The sequence below is a fragment of the Phalacrocorax aristotelis genome, chromosome 8 (genome assembly GCF_949628215.1).
Source record: "Phalacrocorax aristotelis chromosome 8, bGulAri2.1, whole genome shotgun sequence".
Taxonomy (NCBI): domain Eukaryota; kingdom Metazoa; phylum Chordata; class Aves; order Suliformes; family Phalacrocoracidae; genus Phalacrocorax; species Phalacrocorax aristotelis.
This window is the reverse complement of record NC_134283.1, coordinates 33,854,146-33,877,134: the sequence shown is the minus strand read 5'-3', so window position 1 is coordinate 33,877,134 and position 22,989 is coordinate 33,854,146. Positions and strand designations below refer to the sequence as shown.

General features: G+C 47.3%; 1 protein-coding gene across 1 annotated transcript in view; it reads right to left on the bottom strand.

Annotated features, from left to right (window-relative positions):
* Window positions 1-246: 246 nt before the first annotated feature.
* PSD2 (pleckstrin and Sec7 domain containing 2) overlaps window positions 247-22,989 on the bottom strand; it is a 47,184-nt gene continuing 24,441 nt past the window's right edge. Inside the window, exons 8-15 of the mRNA XM_075102372.1 lie at window positions 19,187-19,276; window positions 17,994-18,037; window positions 14,130-14,320; window positions 12,888-12,958; window positions 5,879-6,036; window positions 4,665-4,809; window positions 3,477-3,620; window positions 247-1,932 (exon numbers count right to left, since the gene is read on the bottom strand). Of these exons, the coding sequence (XP_074958473.1) occupies window positions 1,726-1,932; window positions 3,477-3,620; window positions 4,665-4,809; window positions 5,879-6,036; window positions 12,888-12,958; window positions 14,130-14,320; window positions 17,994-18,037; window positions 19,187-19,276 (1,050 nt within the window). The 3' untranslated portion in view covers window positions 247-1,725. The remainder of the gene's footprint in view (window positions 1,933-3,476; window positions 3,621-4,664; window positions 4,810-5,878; window positions 6,037-12,887; window positions 12,959-14,129; window positions 14,321-17,993; window positions 18,038-19,186; window positions 19,277-22,989) is intronic.

The window sequence follows — 22,989 nt, the reverse complement described above, 5'->3', positions numbered from 1 at the left end:
GCTCCATGGGCGAGTCATCCATTCAAAGCATGGGCAGGCCACTGCTTTCAGCACCAAGAAGGATGGGTGGGCTAGTACCCCAGTCGTGGAAAGGCACTGCAATTTTCTGGTGCTGTCTGCCCACAGGAACCTGGCTTTCATGCAGCAGGTGCTGGTGGAGATCTGTGTCAGCCTGGCTATCTAGTGCTGTGAAGTCTGGGACGAATCCAGCACACAGTGGAACTGTACTTCAGACTAATTCTCTTTACCAACAGATTCAGCTTTATTGTTAATCTTTTTTTACATGATTCTTAGTGCATCATTTCAAATAAACTATCAAACTGTACAAAGAAACAGAGATAAAAGAAGAGGTGACAAAGTTGGGCAGAGGTTTTTAGTGTCATGAACTGTCATGGAAAACAGTAGTCCATAGGCTCTCAAAACATTGAAGGTCCAAATAAATCTTATTTTGTTTGTTTAAAAAATGCTGCAAAATATAAACAATAAATGAATGTAATTAGCAGCTACAAGATCCTTCAAAACTGGAACTTGATTACTGTGTATTCACCTAGGGGAAAGAAAAGCAATCTGATATAAAGGACCAAAACAAATTGTGAAATAAATAAATAAAGTGTGGGAGGACAGTCGTGGCATTGAAATGCAGAGTAATCACTTCTAGCACAACAGTAAATCATTGGACCACAGGCAGCAGAAAGGAACAGAAACACAATTCCCCACTTAAAAGAGTATAGCATGTGCACCACAAAATGGAGGAAGTACAACACTGATGAGCAGGTGGAATCATTCCTGCACACAAAGGTTCAGCTGAATCTGAAGCATGGCTCCAGTTGTGCCTTGAACCCAAAGTGGCGGATGCCATGGATGCTAAATAAGCAGCAAAGCAAGGCCACAGGAAAGCCAGGTGGGATTTCCATTCAAGTGAAAAAAGGAGAAAAGAAAATACATAGGCTACTGCATTTTTTAAAACATCCTGGTGGGCTGGTCAGACCCTCCATGGTCCTTAGTGCCTTCCCCAGGCAGCTTGCCTTCACTTGCACACTGAGGTTAAAAACCCACATTAAAGTTTCCTTATATATATTTATTTATATATATTCATATGTATATATATATATATAAAAAGGATAAGGTGACAGAGGGCTCTCCTGCCATGGGCAGATGACACTCCCACATGCTGTGCTGGAGACGCTTCTCACTCCGTCAGTGACTAGCTCATGACACCCTTCCTATCATGAAGTGCTGAACGGTGCTCCTCTCAGGGGAGGGATGTGCTCCCTATTACTCTGTGCCCTTCTTTGGGAGAGCTGGTGGTGCCACAGACCATCATCTCGACTGAGTTTCCTGCACTGCTGGTAACTGTGGCCATGAACCGGTGGGGACTCCAGGGAGAGAAGGAGGAGGAAAAAGAGGGCTGGTGGAGAAAAGAGCAGCCTGGCCCTTGGAGAACCAGCATATCCCTTTGTTGTGCAGGCTGTGATACGAGGGAAAGGAAAGCCACTGGTGCTGTTGGCAATGAAGAAGAGATGGCATGTCTATGATGCTGAAATGCCAGAGCGTTGCCAGAGAGTGTCAACTAAAGCTGCTTTGATTTCTTTCACTAGAGCAATCACCGTGTCATACACGTCTACAGTTCTGCTCATGTAATTTCCTAGGTAAAATTGTGCTCATTGGTCTAGTCCAGGAGCGCAAAGCATCGCTGGTTCGTCCTCCCTGTGCATGCATTCCTTGTTAAGTGTTCTGCTCTAAAATGTCCTTTTCTGCCTTGCAGCTGATAGACATGTGCCCTTGGCTCAAGGAAGGGCTTGAATGTGTCTTCCGCAAAGCAATGTCATCAGCTTCCACCTTGAAGAAACTGGTTTCAATTCTCTCCAGGTCATCTGTCCCGACTTTTATCTTCATGCACAGCAGGTTGATGTACGTCTCATAGCGACTCTTCTGCAGGGAAAGAGGGAACAGAGAGCCTGGGAACAGGGACATGCCATGGCATGCATGGAAAGCAGAGGAAATGCCATCTGCTACTGCAGGAAAACCCATCCTGTATCATCAGAATCCCACTAATCACATCCAACAAGTACTGTTTGACAACAGCACAATGCCTGGTCTATGCAAAACCTGCAAAGGAGAAAGGGGAGGGTTGTACAAGACTCTCCAGTTGCTCTTACAGGTCTTGACTGCCACTCTGATTGTGTAAGGCAGATACTGGAGGCAAAAACAGATCAATAGCTCCTTCTTGATTTAGGAGTTCCCCTCAATTGGTTCAAATACTTCTGCTTGCCATTGTTTCCACCCAATGATTCACTTTTTACTGCTGAGTTGTGGCCCCATTGCTCCTCACAGAGCACAGCATAAGGGGAGGCATCTCCTCTCTGCCTGGCACCTTTATTCCAAGGCTAGATGGGTCCTCTTTTTACAGACTTGTGTAATACTTGTCCTTTCCCCTAACATCTCAGAGGCAGCCTATACTTGTTTCTTTGTCAGCACAGAGAAAGAAGCATTTCTGGAGCACATGTCATAAGACAAATGAGATGAATTATGCTCTGGAAGTGCCAGCTTCTCCTTGCAGACAGAAAAGGCAGCTTAGAGAAAATGCTCAGGTGGAGACTTCTCTGCAGGCATCCAAAACAAGATGTCTGGAAAACAGGAGGCAGAAACAAGAAACTATTTGAAGGGTTGGTACAAAGACAGGGGAACCAGCAGCCAGAAACTGTGGCTTTGGAGAGTCAGGCTGGGCATCACGCAAAAGTGTGGTGCAGCCCTGGTATGGGGGAGGTGGGACATTTCCATCCTTGGACATTTCTGAGACTTGATCACAAAATGACACACTCAGTCTGGGCTAATACTGGGAATAATCCAAGCTCCTGCTCAAAGCAGGACTAGGTGCCTCCAGCAGTCCCTTCCCACTGACACCTATGTGGCAGGAATCACATCTTCTGCTCAGCTCTTACTGGAACAAAATAACCCATTTCTCCCACAATTAAATGCTTCTTAGACTTTGGAGAGAGTTTAAACTTAGCTACATGCATCCTCAAAAAGTCTGTAATCAGCTGTGATGCTGGTTTTGACTATATTTACAGAAACAGTTGCAGGAAAACAAGATTAATTCTCCCAGGGATTACCTTAGCTTTTTATTAATGTTGCTGAAAAAGACATGCACACAGAACTGAACCACTTTCTTACTTGGGACCTGAGGAATTGTCAAGTTTTGGTATGGTAAAGGAAGATTTTATTTCTCTCATCAGTTTTCCCCTTCTCTGGTTAGGAATCACAGAGGGGAGGAAATGTCTGCTATTTCTTTTTTTAGCTTCAGTTGAAAACAGTGAGGCTTGCTTCTGCCCCAAGACACCCATCCAGCTTGTGATCCCTCATCCTCCTCTCTCCTTTCATGCTCTCCTAGGCTCACAGCGTCCACTCCAGAGTTCTTAGTTCTCCTCAATCAGCCAAGGTATCATTTATCACAGAAAAGATGAAAGTTCCTTTACCTCAAATATTAGGTAATGTTCTTTGAGTCTGTATTCCTCAGCCTCTTTTGACTTGAGGCTCTTCTCTACAGGATGTAATTTATGCTCTGCTAATTCATCTGCAATCTGCTTCATTTTATTTTCATGAGACTTCAGCTGTTCCTCCTGCCGAGAGAAGTGTGTCAGGTATTAAAATGTAGGAGCGCAACACCCAAGTGCACCACCTGCCTGTTGATGTGGGATCTGTCTCTGCAAGGATGTAAGAGTAGCTACTGTGCTGGAGCCAAAGGTGTGAGTACATTTGCAAATTAATCTGATAAGGAGCAGCTGAAACACAGGTATTTGAATAAGAACAAAACTCACGTGTCACAAGTGCCAAGAGTGGATTTCTCTGGCACCTGAGCTTCTTTAGCATCATAAACATGAAATGCTCTGCATCTTTTAACAGCCAGGCAGAACAACCAGTGACCCAAGAGCTGCTCATCCTGCTCTTTTTTGAGATAAAATTACCCTCCCCACCTGGGCTCTGAGAAAGGTGACATCTGGCCACATCTGGTTCAGCAGATAGGAGCTTTATCTCTGCCCTGACATTTCAGGCTGTCCTTCCATTTGCTGGGGACCAGTGGCCGTGTGTTCCTACTTTTTGGAGGTGCTAAGACATGTTAGGCTTTCCTTGGACAGTGCAAACAAAAACTACTCTTTGTATGGCAGCTTCCCATTGCTCTTGGTTAACTGAGCCTTATTCAGCCATGGTCTGGTTCATCGTGTCCCCTTGCTTCCAGAAAACCTTCCCCACTGAGTGGGACTCAGGCTTCCACTTCGTCTTTGGCTTTTCAGCTAGAGAAACAACAGGGTGCCACCTCTGAGTGCCAAGTTATAAAATAAACCAGGGCTGTAGCCAGCTGTTGGGGTCAGTAGCATCAGCTGTTTCAACGCTGCCAACAGAAAGGTTCTGGGATGTGATGGGCAAAGAGCAATAAACAAGCGAGAATCAACAGCCATACAGCCAGGTGTGTGTGCATGGGGTTGCTTTATAGCCATTGCAAAGGAAGCATTGGCTGGACACTAGGATTTGGTCTGTACAAGTCACCCACTCCACTCCCCTGTTCCTGCCCTGAGCACCTGAATGTGATGGGTTTAGCCTGAGCTATGTGCTGATGGGCTGGCTGTGCCAGGCACCCCTCCATTGCATCTTCTCTCACACGTTACCTGGCACAGCTTAGTCATGGATGAAGGCAGAAGTGGGCGGCAGAACTTCTTCATGGAGCAGATTGCAGCTGGGAAGGCTGGGGCAGAGAAAATGGCAGCAACAAGGTTGATTCGCAGGATCCAGGAGAGCATTTCTTCCTTACTTCTGTTATGGAGGAGGGGAGAAGAGACAGGGTGTCTGTAAATGCTCCTGACCCAGGACCAGTCAGCTGAGAACAGCCCTGGAGCTACCTACTCTCAAGAGGGCCATCGGTGGCCTTGCTTTGAAGCCATTTCTGTGCCACTCTGGGTTCTGAACAGCGGAAAACACTGTCTTATTGGCTCCTCCACAGTGCCTTAATTATTTCAGGGCTGTTGTCTGCCTCTTGAAGCCCTGGAAGTCCTGCCTTCCCCATCAGCTGTGATTGCATTCTCTGAGTAGCATGGTGGCAAGGGCCAATGATGCCCGGCTCTTTGGAGAGTGGAAGCCATACAGCAGAGGTCACATGGAGCAGGGTGGACCCTCATTTGTGTCATTCATGGGACACTGCCCAGGGTCCCTCATCAGATCTGTTCAGGCGCTGCTCCCTCCAGTCTGCAAGTGGGTTTTCACTGCACAAATTCAGGTGTCAAGTTTTAGCTTGACATTAGTACCCTAGCCCAACTTACAGACAACGTCAGCTCCCTCAGCAGGAGACAAGAAAAACATCAGCCAGAAGTTGACTCTATCACACTTGACACTCAGTAGCAGAGCAACCTTCCTCTGCAATGGACTAAGGAAGAAAGAAGATATAGCCTGACTGGGGGGACTTCTTTAATGAGCTTTAGACAATTTCCCCATCAAAAGCTGATGAGGGGAACCATCAGCTCCTTAGTTCAATGCACCATACAGATTTTCTCCCTTCCACAGTCTGACAATAGAAGTTAGTAAGGGAAGCCCTTTAGTCAGCCCTTTATATCCCAGCCCATCCTGCTCAGCCCATGTTGGTGACAGATGAGAAAAGAACCTCCAGGACTGACACACAGTCACCAACAGTGACAGAAACTGTGACCCCATGACCAAGTACTTTGCATAGCCCTACAGACCTCACCCTCAGCCCTCCCACTCAGTACCTTCTTCCCTCCCCAGGTTTGTCCCCTAATGTACATGTTGATCTGTCCAGGTCAGAGGAAGTCTAGCGGTGGCTGGAGGTCAAGCTGCCAGTCCAGCCTTTGTGGGAAGAGCTGGTACTTACGGGGCCTGAAAGAGGAAGACTCTCCAGTCAGCTGTCTTCAGCTTGAGCACATTGGACTTCTTGCTGTAGTCTGAGGCTTTCGTGGCTAAGGCGTGGTGCACACGGATGGCGTTTTTCAGATCCACTTCAGAGAGGTCTTTGTCAGGTTTATATTCATCCTGTGAAGAGGAATGTTAATTGGATAATGACAACACTAACATTTACGGGCTACTTTAATGAACCTGCCTTTCTCTCTGTGCTATAATCACAGAGTGCTGAGACTAGGAAAAGCACTGCTTTGTACAGTAAATGCTAGGAGCTGATAATGATAATAATTAACATCTGGCAACTTCTTCCACCATTAAGTTCACTGGGAAGATGTGAAGGAGGAGATGAAAGTTTTATACATAATTATCAATAGTTATCTCTAACATGGCACACACCTGAGGCTTTGGGAACAGGCACAAGGTAGGGCCAGGTTTCTGCAGAGCTTCACCCACAGTGCAGAGCTTAAGCCAAGATGCAACTCCCAGTCATTAGCAGGTATCAGCAAGCGCCTGCCCTGGTGCTGCAGCTTTGTGTGGCAGAGGATCTGGGCTTGGGTTTTGCATCGTCTCAGGCAGCCCTGGAACAGCAGCATTCCTGCAGCCAGTGCACCTCTGTGCAGGTGCAGGGCTTGCTGGGCAGTTGTCAGACTGAGCATGGCCCACCTGAACCATGTTTGGCCTCTCTTTAGTACATGTGCCCCTTTGGCATGGTCTCTCATGTAATTCATTAGACTGGCCCTTGCAAATTGCAGCAGCATTCCCTGTATTCCTTCTTTACTTTCTCCACTGAAGGACAATTTCACACAAGCAGGAAATGTAGCAATAACTATATATGCATATATTTTATAAACAGATAGAAAACACCAAACATGGGATTCTGAAAGTATGACCTTGGCACAGCACTGTGTAGGGAAAAAAGGAGTTCAATCAATCCTGTGTTTACCCTTTGCTTTTCCAGTCACAGAGCTCCCAGCCACTTAAAGCGATGCCCTCCCTCCCACTCTGCACCCTTGCCAGCTCAAAAGCTGGTCTAGACGGGTGGTAGGATGGAAGGATGGACAGGTGGATAGATGCATGCACACATGGATAGGTGGATGTAAGAAAACCTGGCCCTGGCTAAAACAATCAATCACCCTACCACCCCGACCATGTCAGAGGCCATGTCAGGACAGGGTGTCCCTGGAAGGGCCTGCCTTGCCCTACCGATTACAGTGCAAACCTACAGGACTAATTCACTCTTATGTTTTGCTTTCCTTGACTGTCCTTGGCTGTCAGCACAGGGGCAGCTCAGTCTGATGGTGGTGGTCTATGTGTCCCAGACCTTCCTCAGGTTTTAAGCTAGGGCTTGGTCTGTTCTGCAGATTTGCAAAAAGTTGTTGTTTTCCTATGTCATGGTAGTACAAATCCAGCTGTTCACAGAAAAGCCATGCTACAGTCTCCTGGTTGCTAATCCTGGTCAGTAAGGCTGTTCTCTGGTGTAGGGTCAGAAAAGTCTCCCCTCAGTCGCTCTTCAGAGCAGCAGGGACCGGCATTCCCCAGCCCAGGGATGTGGCTCACCCACACCCTTGCTCCTGATGGGAAATACGCTTCTGAAGCCTCTCCTTGCCTCCTTTTTCAAATCATTCATCCCATCCAGGTGTGTGGTTACCATACTGTGTTCACTAGCATGTGATACTTGGCCTTGCTGAAAGGAATGCCATGGGGGCCAGAGCCCAGAAATGTGTGCCATGGGCTCCTGGCTTATGTAACTGCCTTCTTAAGGGTAAACCCCAAAGAAAAGCCCTGGCTTTCCAGTAGGAGAAAGGCTGCGTGCTTCAGGCACCCTGCATTCAGGCTGACATTCAGATGGGCTGTGCTGCAGGGCGGTATAGATAACCTTTCCACAGTTGAGATTTCAATAGGCAGAGGAACGGGCTGTTAGCCTTTTAACAAAGAAAAACAAACGCTTTGCTTTATGAGGACCTAATATATTACTCTACTTGGAGAGAAATAGTTGCTTGAGGAAGACATTGCTGCTCAGGCCTCATATATTGTAGAGAGGCTTCCAGTTCTGGATGTTTTCCCAAGGCTGAAGCTTTTTGGATCTGAATAAGTCTGACTGTGATGCCCGTGATCTCTTATTTCAAGATAAGCTTACTGAAAATACAGTGCAAATAGCTAGGCTTAATGGTATATGACAATGAGAAACTGCCACGGCTACAAACTGGTTTGACTAATGTAGATCTTCACCTCGAATGGTATCATCATGTATTGCCTCTACTGGTTTCAGGCTCACAGGCCTGAATGTAGGTGTACGGAAAAGCCAAATCTTCGTGTTTTTCTAACACTGGGCCCAGTAATCATGCAGGTTGAATCAAGCAGGTTCTCTCTACCTTCTGCCTCCCTGCTGGTGGAAACAGGCTACATTTGCAGGAGTGCATGGTGCTGGAGGCTCACTTCTGCACAGGCCAGACCTGCCAAGAAGTTCATCTTAATGCCCATGCTGCGGTAGTTATGATGATATGTGTGACTGCTGATGCTGGGAGACCTCTGTGTGCTCTTAAATAGGCACCCTCCACAAACAGTGCGAAGGCTGTATGATGCCACGCACACACAGTGGAGCCTTCACAGTGCCCAGCACTTACACCATAGTGTAGGTTATACTGTGTAGCCTTTCCCTGGAGAATAAACTCATTGCCCTTTAGTGAAGCATGTCAGCTCTGCTCCAAAGCCTCCAGCAGCTTCTCTACATTTTGCCTCACTCTGTTTCTGAGCTTTGAGTGTGTGCATAAACTGCTGTTGAGGAAGACACGTATCCAAAAACATAATAGTAGCACAGAGGCTTTTAGTGAAGGGATTCTGGTTTAAATCTCAAAGAAATGGATTGGTACTAAAACATAAGCAGTATTATATTTGGAGGAACTTCAGGCAGTGTTTTGTCCACCCTATAGTACCTCTAACCTCACTCTCACCTTTTTCATGGTGTTACCCTGCCATATATTTCCTGTCAAAGGGGTTAATCTGGTATCACAGGGCTGTTGAATTTTTGCCTTATGTGACCTGCACTGGTCGCACAGGTACTTTCATGTATGCTGTGCTACACCATTCCAGCTAACCTTAGCCCCCAGCCCTTGAATGATGACATGTTTGTTTTTCCCTTGCTCCTTCAGGTGTAGGATGGTGGGGGTCAACAATTTTCAGGGTCTACTTTAGGGATATCTTCTGCAGGAATTGAGCCCAGGTGTGGATGCTTTGTTTCAGAATCCCTCTAAATTAATTTCTTTCACTTTCAGCTTTTAATGTTGATGGTGTAGACAGACTCCCCATTCATGTGCCTCTCCTGCCTGCACAAAGGCTCTGCTTAAACATGCACAACTACCCCCTTGCCTGGGATATTTCTGCCATGGCAGTGCTCCACGGTGTCTTTGGTTTACTCTTCTGATGCCATCTCTCCCCTATAGCCCACCCCTGTAAGCCGGCGGTGGGCGATCACAACTAATATAAGCTCCCCAGCTCAAAGCTTGTTTTGTCAAGAAAAGCCATCTACCTCTTGTGCCTGCCTTCACAAGGCACCTGGATGGGGTGAGAGAGCCCAGTGTCCTGCTGCCCTCTCCTCTGGACTCAATGCCAGCCCTGAGCAATAATGTGAATATGGACGTGGAGCTACAGAGATTTCTCATGCTCTGGCCTGTGAGTGGGTTTTCCTCTTTTTCCTTTTCTTCAGCTTACATCTATCAGCCTAAACAAACCATTTAATGAAAAAAACTAACCACAGTGCCCTTTTCAGTCTGCTCATGAACTTGGCATTCCAAATAGCACTACCATGGCAAAGGCCTGCCTGCAAGTGACAGCATTCGTGGCTTGGGGCTGCACTGGGAACTCCTTCATGGTTGGGGGCTACAACAGAAGACCCTGCAGGAAGACCTGAACCTTTTCCAGTACTTCCATATAAAATCACCTCATGCTTTATAGCTCTCCATCATTCCTCTCAACACCCCTTTATGTGTGATGACTAAGGGTTATTATCCCCATTTCACAGAGGTGAAGTATGTTGCCAAAGCCTATGGAGTGAGTCAGTGCCCAGTGCAGATTAGAGTACAGGAGAGGTGCGCCTTGCTCCCAAGCCTACATTTCTTCCTCAAGACTGTGGTGCATCCCTTTAGGGGATCAAGAAATTCCTTCAGCAGACTATGCTAGAACATGCTAAGCCAGCAATTAACACTGGCAAGTCACTGACATGTGACATCTCTACATCAGCAGGTTTATGGCTGCTGCCTGAATTGCTTCTAACAGACTTACTTCTAACTGTCCACCAACCCACTTTTCTGCCTATCTTATGTACACCTCTCTCCGTATCTGGCCGCTCCTCCTTTCTAGACGTCTATGTCCTCTGGCCCTCCTTCCCCCACTCCTTCCTTATTTCTCTCACCCTTTTTTCTACTCAACTTGCTCCCAAAACCCAATTTGAGCCCAATTTCTTATTAAACATATGGGAATTCCCTATTAAAGCCTAGATCCTTGGTTTGGTCTGAGCAAAAAACTGGAACAAGCTGAACCTGTGCTCCATGGCATCAGGTGTGTCTGGAAGCAGGTACTTTCTCCTCTATCTTCACATCAGAAAATCTTTTCCCAGCAATTTGTGCTCAAGCCAGGCTCTACATTATGTTTATCTGCAGGCACCTTCCACTGGCACACCATTTCCTTCCTGTACTGTGCAATTCTCTTGCTCTGCAAACCACCCCATAGGCATGAAATTGCACTAAGAATTGACAGGGCAGGTGGATGTTTATCGACTTTCTGTTGTGGTGCTGGGAATGTTTGGAAGTGGCAGGGCAAGGACTTTGTCTTCATGGTCTCGTCCTTCTGTCCTGTCTCTGCAGGCCTGATAGACACTGTCTACAGCCAAGCCCAGCCCAAGGAATCCTCTGAAGAGTACAATATACAGTCTGGCAGCAGCTCATGACTAAGAAAATCCTCTGCCGAAATCAGTTGCCTGAACACTCCTCAGGTCAATTTTTGTTGATGTTCCAAATGCTACTTCCTTGGGACACCCTTGAAAATTCCAGACCCTCCTACTAATTACACATCAGTCATGGCTGTTATTTACCAGACACTTTCATTACCTAGCCAAATCTTGGGCATCTTGCTTCTTCAGTCCTTGTCCATAAAGAGAGCCCTCAGTCTCTTAACCTTTTGCTCCTGAATGTCATCTAGATAAGGACATTGGTTTTCTAACTGCCATGTCAATCTCATCCTCACTCTATTTTTAAATTCTAAACACTTAGTACTACCATAACAAACTATGTTGATATAACAGTCTGGACTGTTACTGCTGCTAGACTAGTACAGCAAAGAAAACCCAACCCCTCTGCCCCATCAGCAGCAATGACACTCAGTTTTGGCTTCAAGGCTCCTTCTAATGCTTCCAAGCAGTAAAGAAAATCTTCAGTAAGCTGGATTTTGGTCCAACATGGGAAGAAAATTCTGTCCTGAAAAGTGTATTTCATTCCAAACATATACCCCCTCAACAGACTCATGCCAAGAGACATGCCCTAGAAGTCCTTGGTGAAAAATTAATTTAAATCCAAATGGTTCCTGTGATTTTGATATTTCTTTTTTTTTTTTCATAGGAAAACTGTAATAAAATTAAATGTTTGTGGTAGCTCCGTACAAGTTAAATACTCATGCATCACCTATTGTCAGCATGAAGACCTCTTTGGTGGACTTCTTGTGGAAACTTCTAACAAGACAAGAGACTGAGATGTAAGAAGCATGCCACTGACTTGAAGAATGCCACATACACAGGACTGAAGAAGATCTGGGCTCTCCTATATGCTGCAGCTTCCCTCAGCTGCAGGAGAGTGTGGCAAGGCTGTAAAAATACCACTTGGCTAAGAACAATCCATACTGTAAATTATGATCGGCTGCCAGATTTCTGTTGGCTTTGTGACATATGCCATAGGATCTGGCAAAACACAAGAATCATTGGGGTGTGCTAAGCGCTATGAGTCATAATTCCATGCTGCCCTGAGGATCTTTCTGCCTTTCTTATATAATCCAATGTTTGTTTGCTCTCATCACTTTGGAGATAATACTGCAATACATAAGAACATCTACCCACAGGGAGTGCTGTTCCAGCAAGGTGAGTTCAATGGGTTACCGCACAACATGTACTACTAAGGTAGTTCAGACCTAGTTCAGTGGGTTATGCTGTTGCATGATGAACAGACGTTTGGCATCCCTGGCTGGCTCACCCTGACATTCAAGTGAGCCCCTATCCAGGCTCCTTGGATTTTCCCATGGAAAAGACTATCCATGGAAATCCTCCTAGCATCCAAGTGTCTTGAAAGGCAGAAACCTGAATGCTATAGCATGCAGGGAAGATCTTCCATAGTGACTTTGCCTCCCATAAGGACCTGGGATTTATACTTGTGTTGACTAGGGGTGGCTACAGAATGAACAGAGCTGAAGAGAGGCAGAAAGCGTCACTTGGCAACCCATGGCAAGACCCAGCTCAGCAGGGTCCTGAAGGAGAAGAGAAACTTTAAGCATGGTCCATACCAGACTCAGTGAAGCTGCCCATAATCAGATCTATGCCAGCAAATAAAACAATAGGCAGGTTAAGACTGGTCTGATGTTCTGCCTCTTCAGGTTCCTATTGCATGTCTCACCAACATCCTACTTCACCTATTCCATATCATGTGTTTATTCGTCCTCTGCTGGGACACTTTTGCAGAGATCTTGCCTCAGTGTTCCCTCTTTCATACTTCCAGTACGGCCCTCTTTTGAGGCTGTGAATAGTGCCCTTAGCAGGAACACCACCACCAAAGATGACAGCATCCTCCAGTCCTGTATACTGGTCTCTGGAGGAGCTCTGTGGATGTCTATGCATGCATTAGGATATGGATTCACCTCTACTTGCATCTATGGGTCTCCTGCTTAGGACAGCATGACTCCTTTGGAGACAGCGTGAAACAGCAAATGGGATAGTCCACCATGGTTACCTTTTGTAAATAAAGGATGGTCCCTTTAAGCACGGCATAAAATTTCTTCCAACCTCTTCTTCCTCTGGGAGCTAAAAAAGGAAGAACATTTAATTATACATGTCGTCTTCTGCCAGTGCTGCTTGACCTTCACATTTCTGGCAAAACCAACCCTTCTCCTGACCCACCACAGGCATGCACTGATGCCCAGACCTCATACACCTCCAACCTATTGCTTATGAGTGGCTTGTCTGCAGGGACATGTGTGTGAGAGGCATGGGCTGAGAGATGCAGCCTCCCAGCAGGAACACAAACAGGTCAAAAACAGAGATGAGCTGGTATAGGGGTACTGGTAGACACATGCTGGAAGTCTGCTTCTCCAAACCCAGGTTCCTTGAACAAAATGCTTAAGAAGCAGAAATATTCCCTGAGCTCCTCTGCTTCAGATGAGTTAGGCAGACATACCCTGAGTAAGGCAGCTTCTGTTCCACTGAGGAGGGAGCATTACCACCAGCCATCTTGATGGACTTGGGGAGAGAGAGCTTGCAGGAAGCTGAAAAGGGGCAGGAGGTGAGGAGAGCCATCTACATCACCACGAAACAGCTGATCCTCCAAGCATGGGCTATTAAGAACGTGCTGGAAGCAAGGGAGGCCTTTGGTGGTAATCTCTACTGAAGACTTTTAACTGGCTGCAATGACTGGGCCAATCATATCAATTAGCAAAAGTTTCATTAATCTCTGCTTATTAATAGTTCCCAGATACATTTTCCTTTACCTTTCCTGTTACCCCATATGCTGACAGCAGAGCTATGAGGCATCCTGTTGCCCAGCCAGCACATGGCAGCTTTTTCCAGCACATGGCAGAATACGGACAGGAACAAAGCTCTGAAGACCAGACTGTCCCCAAGGTCAGGGCTGGAGTTGACAACTGCTGTGGAACCAACCTCACCCCATTGCTTAGTGTGTGGGATTCAGGATTATGTCCATGAACAGGATGGAAGACCAGGTCTGTCTGTGTGGGACAGGCATTGTTAGGTTCCTTGACAGTAAAAAGGGAAGAATGAGGCCTCCTGAAAACATTCATGTCTACAAATGGCTCAGAACACCCTCTTTTCCCTGTGCCCTGGCACTTATGGGTATGGGGATCTCTCTTGTGTTCCCTGGGACACAACGAGGAAATGCTTTCAGCAGGAGGGCCAGGCAGAAGGCTAGGGCAAGGCCCTGGTACTGCCTGGGCACATCTCCTGTCCCGTTAACACGTACTTCTTTTCCCATCCATGTCTGCATGGGTTTTACGCGTGAGGACACCGTGCTTGTAGGTGACTGCATTCAGCGCTTGAGGGATGTCCAGGAAGGGGTTGCTGCTGTCAACAATTCTTGTCACTTTCTTCGCACTGGCTCCAAATTTGTCATCTACCAGCTCCGAGAGTGATTTCCTCAACTCGTCCTCATCACTTGGAAGCAAAGTCAGAGAAGAGATTGAGTGGAGAACATGTGGGTTGGGTCACAGTGTGCCCTACCTTCTTTGGTTTTAAAGAAAGTTATTTATTACAAGCTAGTCAGAGAAAGAAAATGAGATGCAGGGATTGTAGCACGCAGAGTGTGCCTATGGTGGTGGTCTGGACATAGCTGCGAGGAGGGCGGGTGGCACGTAACTGTCCCAGTGGTCCCACTGTGAGGTTACTCAAAACAGGTAAGGGAATAGGTGCTTGTCTAAACACCAGGAAACTGCAGACACACCATTGCTGATGACTACAAGCTTTTCACAGGGACAGTCTCCAATTCTGTGCCCTAAAATCAGAGCTTAAATGAGGTCTTTTGCTGAGGACCAGGTATCACCAGGGTTTCTCAACCTCTGAGAGGCAGCCCATAGGCCTTCTAGATACTGAAGGAGCTTGAGGAATGTCCTCTGCATCTCTGAGGAAAAAAAAACTCTACAGACATTAGGGAGATGGGCCACTTGATCAAAAAAACCTGAAACCCTGGAATAGTTATACATCAGCTCCCTATTTGTGTCTTCAGGATGGGCCAGCAGAGAGTAAGAAATGCTGGTCATTTCCATAAAAAATGCTTTACCTCACAGATCTCCTGGTCCTGGACCCTGGACAGCAAAGGTTGAGCAGCTTAGGGAAGTGTCCACTGACTCCACCAAGCCGGCCTCTTTGGAGCAAAACCTACTCTGGAGCATAGAAACTAGAACTTGTATGGGAAGTAGTATTTCCCAGTGTCCCTGGGGCATTAGGGAGGGAGAGCAAACAGGGAATTCCTGCCCTGTGTGATACATGTCAATGTGCAAATGATATAAGTGGTCACCTAAGGTTGCAGATTAGATTGGGACCAAACCTCGGGTAAGAAGTGACCCAGGGATGAATCCACTAGCTGGGATGTGAGCAGTAAAATACCACACTTCCCCATCTGCAGCAAGTAGACAGCCAAAACATCAGACACCTCTTGGAAGAGAAGGATGATTTCTCAGCCCTCAGCACCAACAGGAGTCCTGGGGCTTATGCAGAGCTCAAACACTATGCCTGGATGGGGATTTAGTGGGGCTCAGTTCTCTCAGCTGCACTAGAAGGACCTCTCTGAGCTCCTGTTTGTTGCTGGGATGATGGTCACATACCTGCCTGTCTGGTTGGGGTTTGTGAACAAGGGCATTTCATTCCCTGGTATGGACAAGGACAGAAGGCAGAGCAAGCAGGGAGAAGAGGGTCTTGCCTGTGCAAGGTTACGACTCAGTGCCACTTCTCTGAAAGACAACCGGGTACCCCACATCAGGGATCATCTGTCCCACAGCAGAGGATCTGAGAGGTCTCTTGTGTGGCAGCCTGACCATCTGCAACCAAGCAGGACACCCTGCAGCAAGGCAGGTTCCAGGCCAGTGTGGGGTGAGTAAGGGGGTGCAAGTATACCAGCGAGGTGGGTGGAGGAGGGCAGGAGGGGGACTAGATGCTGCTGACTGCAACTGCACAACTGCAACGGGACCGTAGAGGGCTGACAGCCCTCGGATGTGCCTGAGCCAGGGAGCGTGTGCTGGCAGGCATTGTGTAACCACTGCCCACATCCAGCAGGCAGATGCACTTCTGCTGAACTCATACATAAACCATCCCACCGGCACCTTCTGTGGAACTACAGAGCTCCCTCTTGCGACTATGTTCACCCGCCAGCCCGGCCTCTGCTGCAGAGCAGTCATTGCTGCTTTTCTCTCACACAGATGCCACGCAAGATTATTTTTAAAGTGAAATCAATGCTGCATGATCCACTAAGACACCACTGCTCTTCTAGGGCCACCGGCTGGCTGTGTCCCTCACAAGGGAGACACTGGCCCACAGCAAGCACTGCTGCCATTGGGCCATGACTGACAAAGGAGGCTCCTGCTCTGTAAAGCTTGACCCAAGTAGTTGGGGAGGGATGGGTAGGATCAAACCATCTCCCAACACTTTTCTGGCCAGGACAATATGAGAGGAAGAGCAGGTGATAGAGGTAATGTTCCAGAAGATTCTGCTCAGTCCCATGACCCTCTGGAGATAAGAGAGGTCTAAGGCCAAGGGGAGAAGAGAAGAGAAGAGAAGAGAAGAGAAGAGAAGAGAAGAGAAGAGAAGAGAAGAGAAGAGAAGAGAAGAGAAGAGAAGAGAAGAGAAGAGAAGAGAAGAGAAGAAGAGAAGAGAAGAGAAGAGAAGAGAAGAGAAGAGAAGAAGGAAGAAAGAAATGTCCATAGTGTTAGCTTAAGGCCCCAGGTCTTCCCTGCAGCAAAGTTGGGGAGGCATTGGGACTGGGGATCACAGCGCACCCCTCACTGAGGGTCCTGGCCTGTGCTCTGGGCAGGGGATTGGTAGAAGAGCAGGGGAAGAAGGGCTTGAGGAAGGTGATGCATGAATATGTCGTGGAGACCACAATGCTAGCTGTTCCCAGACTTGTTTCAGGGTAACAAAGGATGATCTAGAGGAGGAGACAGACTGCATCTCATCGGCTTTGGGGATGACATAAACATGAGAGATACAGGGCCGCCGTTCAGAGAGACAGGAGCCTCACTAAATGCAGCACCCCAGTACTGCACTGGGGTGGAGGGGTCTTGCAGAAGGGTCGGTCAGCAGGGGCTGACTGGCTGAGGAGTAGCTCTGCAGAAAAGGCCCTGGGGCTTATGGTGAACAGCAGGATGAACAGGGGCCAGCCAGTGTGACCTGGCAGAAACAGAGGCACAGTCAGGAGGCTAAGAGAACTGATCATCCTCCTCTACTTTGCACTCACTACATCATATCTTGATACAGCAAACAGTATTGGGCCCCCAATACAGGAAAAGGCATCAACAAGGTGGAGAGGTTCAGCAGAGGCCACCAAGATGCCTTAGGACTGGAGCACTTGCAATGTAAGCAGTGACAAAGGGAACTGGACTTGTTCAACCTAAAGAAGAGATGGCTTTGGGGGACCTTATGGCAGCCTTCCAATATGCATAAGGAGGTTATTAAGGGGACAAAGCCAGGGTCTTCACTATGGTGCATGGCAGGAGGACAAGAGACAATGGGCATAAGTCAAAACAACAGTGGTTTTGAATGGATAAGAAAAAAATGTCTCTCTCAGAATAATTAAGGATTGGTTCATGGATCCAGAGGGACTATGGGTTCTCTGTCCTTGGAGGTTTTCAGGATCAAACTGAACAAAGCCCTGAGCATTCTGGTCTGAATTCAATGTTGGCCATACTTTGAGGAGGAAGCTGGACTGGAGATCTTGCAATGTCCCTTCCTGCCTGAGTTATTCTCTGATACTATTTCCAGAAGAAACTCTGGAAAGTCTCAATTACCAGAATAACCCCGGATCTTGAGCTCCTTGTGCAGAGACTTCTGAAGCACCTGGTGAGGGACTAGCATTTTACAGGTGTAATAGTAAGAAAAGAGGCCATTTCCTTCCTTTAGATCATGCCTGTGGACCCTATGTCCACAGTCTACCATCAACTTCCCTGTCTGCTTTTGTGTCTAAGCCATAAATAAACCCAGCTTGCCTACAGGAGGGACTTCAGTGCTTAAGAGCTTGGCAGGAAATGTTCTGGGAGCTTCTGGGGCTAAAAACATGACTCAAGGCCTGTCAGCTAATTTGAAAGACACACTACCTCTCAGATGTTTAACATATACTTACATGGCCCACTCCAGCTTCTCATTCTTGATGGAGTTATATAGTGTCTGAAACAAGAACATGGTATTAGCTGTGTCTCTCATGGAAGACATGCCAGGGTTGTTACCATCTCCTCCATGCCCTGTCTGTGTTCTTGGAGAGATACCTTCCTTGCTGAACTGTCCTGGAGAACTATTCACCAGTGAGCAGGACAATTGCAGTCCTGCTTAGACCCTTTTTTGTCTATGTACCATCCTATGTTTTGGACTGGACACATCAGTAGCAGAGGGACCTGGCAGCCAGTCTTGCTCAGGAGCATGTATATGACACTTTTGACTAATTTTCGGTGCTATGTCTAGTCCTGAGTGAATCCTGGCCTACACAAAGACAGTAGAGGACTCTGGTTTATGCCAAGACACCTCCAGTGTCTTGACTAGGGGAAAGGGACAGTGGAGGCTTGAACACTGCCCTGAGAAGCAGGGGAGGGATGAATGACCTTTGGGATCAGCTTTTCCAGCTCCTTTTGTGCAAAATTCCAGTGGCTTCCTTATGGCACTGGCAGAGAAACAGGAATGGGCTAGGAAAGCAGAATGTGGAGGCAACCCTGACCATACTGAGGTGTGGAGTAAAGTGAGGTCTGCTGGGAGGCAGGGGTGTTGCCTAAAGCACCACATGACACCTATGCTGTGGCACTGGTCATTTCAACCTCCTCCCATACAGAAAAATCCATGTCAGGTTGTTGGACCTGCAGCAGGTACAGAAAACGGTCATGGTATTAAACCATGTGGAAGGAGAAAATACTCACTTTGGGGTGTTTACCCGATAGTCCATTGTACTGAACTAGTTGTGTTGGAGCACTACATATAATTAGATGGACATGAAGGCAGAGAAAAGTATTAGTGCCAGATGGTCATATTTGGGGGTGGGGACATACTTTGTTCTGTGCATTGTCTGGTGCATCACTGAGCTACCATGGGGGAGAGGGACCCCTGGTATGCTCTGAGGGCAGATATGCCACAAATCTGGATAAAACGCCACCAGGGAACAGAAGTCTGGTGGCTCACTGCAAGTTAGCAGAAGCTATCCATGTGGGTTAAAATTCTTCTAATGAAATAACTGTGCACTGGAAAATGCTGATTCAAGGGCTCAGAGTGGCAGAACTAGGTGGCACTACAAAAATAATCACAGTATCCCACTGTCTATTTATATCACGTTACCTTCAGCAAATCCTTTGCAAAGTCCTTCCCATCGTTCAGCCCATCCAGGTTTGCTATGAACTGTTGACACGACATCTTTTTGCCAATATTCTGTAAGTTAAAGAAGCAGCTCATTAAACTTCTGGAGAGCTTTGACTTTAATCAGTGTCTGTTTGTGCTGGTTTTGGCTGGGACAGAGCTAATTTTATCATAGTATCTAGTATGGGTCTATGTTTTGGATTTGTGTTGAAAACAGTGTTGATAATACAGAGATGTTTTAGTTACCGCTGAGCAGTGCTTACACAGTGTCAAGGCCTTTTCTGTTTCTCACACCACCCCATCAGTGAGTAGGCTGGGGGTGCACAAAAATTTGGGAGGGGCACAGCTGGGACAGCTGATCCAAACTGACCAAAGGGATATTCCATACCATATGACCTCACGTTCAGTATATAAATCTGGGGGAAGAAGAAGGAAGGGGGGGACATTCAGAGTGATGGCGTTTGGCTTCCCAAGTTACTGTTACGCGTGATGGAGCCCTGCTTTCTTGGACATGGTTGAACACCTGCCTGCTGATGGGAAGGAGTGAATGAATTCTGTGTTTTGCTTTGCTTGTGTGCATGGCGTTTGATTTACCTGTTAAACTGTCTTTACTCAACCCACGAGTTTTCTCATTTTTACCCTTCCGATTCTCTCCCCCCATCCTGCTGGGGCAGGGAGTCAGTGAGTGGCTGCGTGGTGCTTGGTTTGTGGCTAGGGTTAAGCCACAACAGTTTTTCAGACCAATTTTATATGTAGTGGTGAAGCCTGGTTTTGCCCCAGGAGCTCAAAGCTGAAAGGTCTTCTGCTGTGATTTTCTATTGGACTCTTCGCTTCATTTGCTCATGCTGGGACCTAAACATTTCAAATTACCTGGTTTTTAATGGTGGAAATAAAACACCTGAAAATAACCTCTCCAGCTCTCGCTCCAAACTTTCTAAGTGATGTCACTTCTGGTCTCCAGGTTGGTCCTGGTACAGGGTCTGTGTCTCAAAACTCAAGACAAACACTCAGAATGCCTTGAAACCAATGCCTTGGTTGGGTCTCCAAGCCTGCCACGTGTGAAATTGTGTAAGCATGCAGTGTCAGCATCTGAAGACAGCCAGCATTAGACAATGACTCGTCCTTCACGGAAAATCTTATTTTTGATTGCCATTATGAAGACAGATGATCCAGCTACTGGTACTCTGTGAACTTGAGTGCTGTGGCAAGTGAGGGCAATACACATACACTTGGAGAATCTTGCAACCTGGAACACACTTATCACCAACTAATGCCAAGACTATTTGGTGCTGATGCTGATCTGGCATCCCTGATACCAATCTGTGGCATCTGTCTTCCCAAACCCTTTACCCCTCACAATAGCCAGGTGAATCACTTTCTCAGCCTGCAAGAGTTGAGGGGCTGGAGGCAGGCAGCCTTTTTCCAAGCCTTCCCTTGCAATCTTACCTCTCCAAAGGACTGGTGCAGAGGTGTGGAGTAGTCAGTGGGAATTGTAGGGTTCAGAAAAAGGAGTCTGATACCACAAAGGAAAGATAGGTGTCGCCAGTGCCATGTCATATTGCAGCCTTCACACCCTGGAGTGATGTCCCCAAGGATAGACCCAATGGTGACATCACATGGAGTGGACAATGGAGTTAGTGAGAGAACATGAGCTGCCACCAGTGGTCCTAAGGATCCCAATAGCATCCTGACACTGGGTGAGCTTTGCATCAAGGTATAGACACGATGGCCATCCAGGAGGATGGCCAAGAACAGCAGAGCCAGGACCCTGCTTAGCAACTCAGTGAGGAAGGAGGGCCTCACTGGGTCACCGGGAGGGGATGAAGCTGCAGCAGATGACATAGGAGATGCCCTGCAGGGCAAGCGTGTCCTCTGTTCAAGAAAATAACCTCTTGAAAGAGACTGACACCAGAAACACCTGCCCACAAACATGCACAACAGATGACCTGGAGGTTTCTCCCCGAGTGAAAGCATCAGCAAAGAGTGAGGCCTCGGGATTAGCCCACAATGCCGCCCCCCACCCCCACCCCCATCTGTGTGTGCAGACATACTCTTTGTCTACACAGGGAGCCAGCACTGGTTTTGAGCAGCTCTGTCTGATGCTCTTAATTATGTTGGTGCAAGTTCCAGAAGAGCTGCCACCCATGAGAGATCAAGAAAAAGAGGAATAAAGCAGTGTTACAAATCTGCGGTGCCTGGGGACATGGTGCAGCACAACACAAGGCTCAGCCATCTTTGCTTTTGCAAAGGGAAGCCCCACAGCTGATGCCCATAGCTGCACCCCATAGCTAGAGGCTACTGCCAGCTAGTGCTCAGTGGATACACTAGCTGCAGAAGAGCTACAGGGAAACCTGCAGACATGATAGGCTTTTTCAGCAGAGGGAAGAGAGATTTGTGTACTTGCTGGCCAGTGAATTGCAGGGGGAAAAAAAAAGAAGCCTGAAGCACAATGGCATGTGGATGGATAAAGAAAGGAGGGTGAGAGAGAGCATTAAAATACAGTAATGAACCTCCACGGGGGAAGAAGTTTGGAGGTGAGGTAGGTATGTTGCCTAAGACCTTGATGCACAAAATTACTTTGCACAGAGAGAAGGTGACTACTTCTGCCCCTGCCTTGAGGCAGGAAAGTAGAGTACACAGCACAGGTCTTTCTGCCTGCAGAGACCTTGTTGCAGTGATCCAGCAATGAATGCGGCCAGCAACACATTTTAGGAAGTGAGTGGATACAGTGAGACAAGTGGCACAAGTTACCAGCCCTGAAGGCCCTTCTTTGGGTTTCTCATGTATTGCGTCCACGACATATATTGAACCCAGGGGATGGCTTCTTTTTTATTCTGTGATCTCTCTCTTTCTCTTGCACAAGAAGATATCTGAGCTCAAACTGAGACAGCAGCCACACGGTAGAAAAGCAGCCAATTGCTGAGCAATTGAGAAGGATTTTTCTGATGACCAGAAGAGGTGATGAGAAAGCTCCAGCAAGGATGTTAATACTGTGAATCAACTTGTTGGACAAGGCTGTCGAAACACTGCAGAGTCAGGGGCAGGATTCAGGCTGGCTGTCAGTAGGATTGAGCACAGGATGCTGGCATGGCTCAGATGCAATGCAACCTAAGTCAACAATATCTTAACACTTCAGCTTACTGCCTTGAGAAATGGGCTGGAGCCAGCCACTCAATTACAAAGCCCTGCAAGTTGTCCAAATCAACACCAGATGAATAAAGAAAACAAAAAACCACTTCAGGACATGGACTTTTCAGCTTCACTTGATCAATACTGCAAAGAAACATTTCTGTGATCACAGGTGCCTCATTATCAATGGCACCAGCACCAGGGACTGCCTGAGCTTTCACACACTGCAACAGTAGTTAACAAGTATGGGGAATCCCAGGAACATCTCTGGAAAAGGCCACTATGATGGTGCACTGGGGTACCTTCTTACACAGTAGACCATCTTGCTGAGTCAGCAAGGCCATCACATGTGGATATTATCTTCAGGGGAATGTACCTGCACACCTCAAAGCGCAGTGTTCAAGATGTCCCTTGCTGAACTGGGGCCTCTGGGTAGGGAGGTACATCTTAACTTCTGGCCAGCCACACAGATGGGGCCAGATGTTTTTTGTAGTGCATCAGTCACTTACCAGCAACAGAACAAGGCGGCAAGACTACTTCACAGCCACACATGGCTATTATTCCTGATACGTCCCCCTGGCTTGCTCCAGACGATGCAGCAAAGCATGAGGAATCACTGTCAGACAATCAGCTAGTACCATGGTGTGCTTGGATGA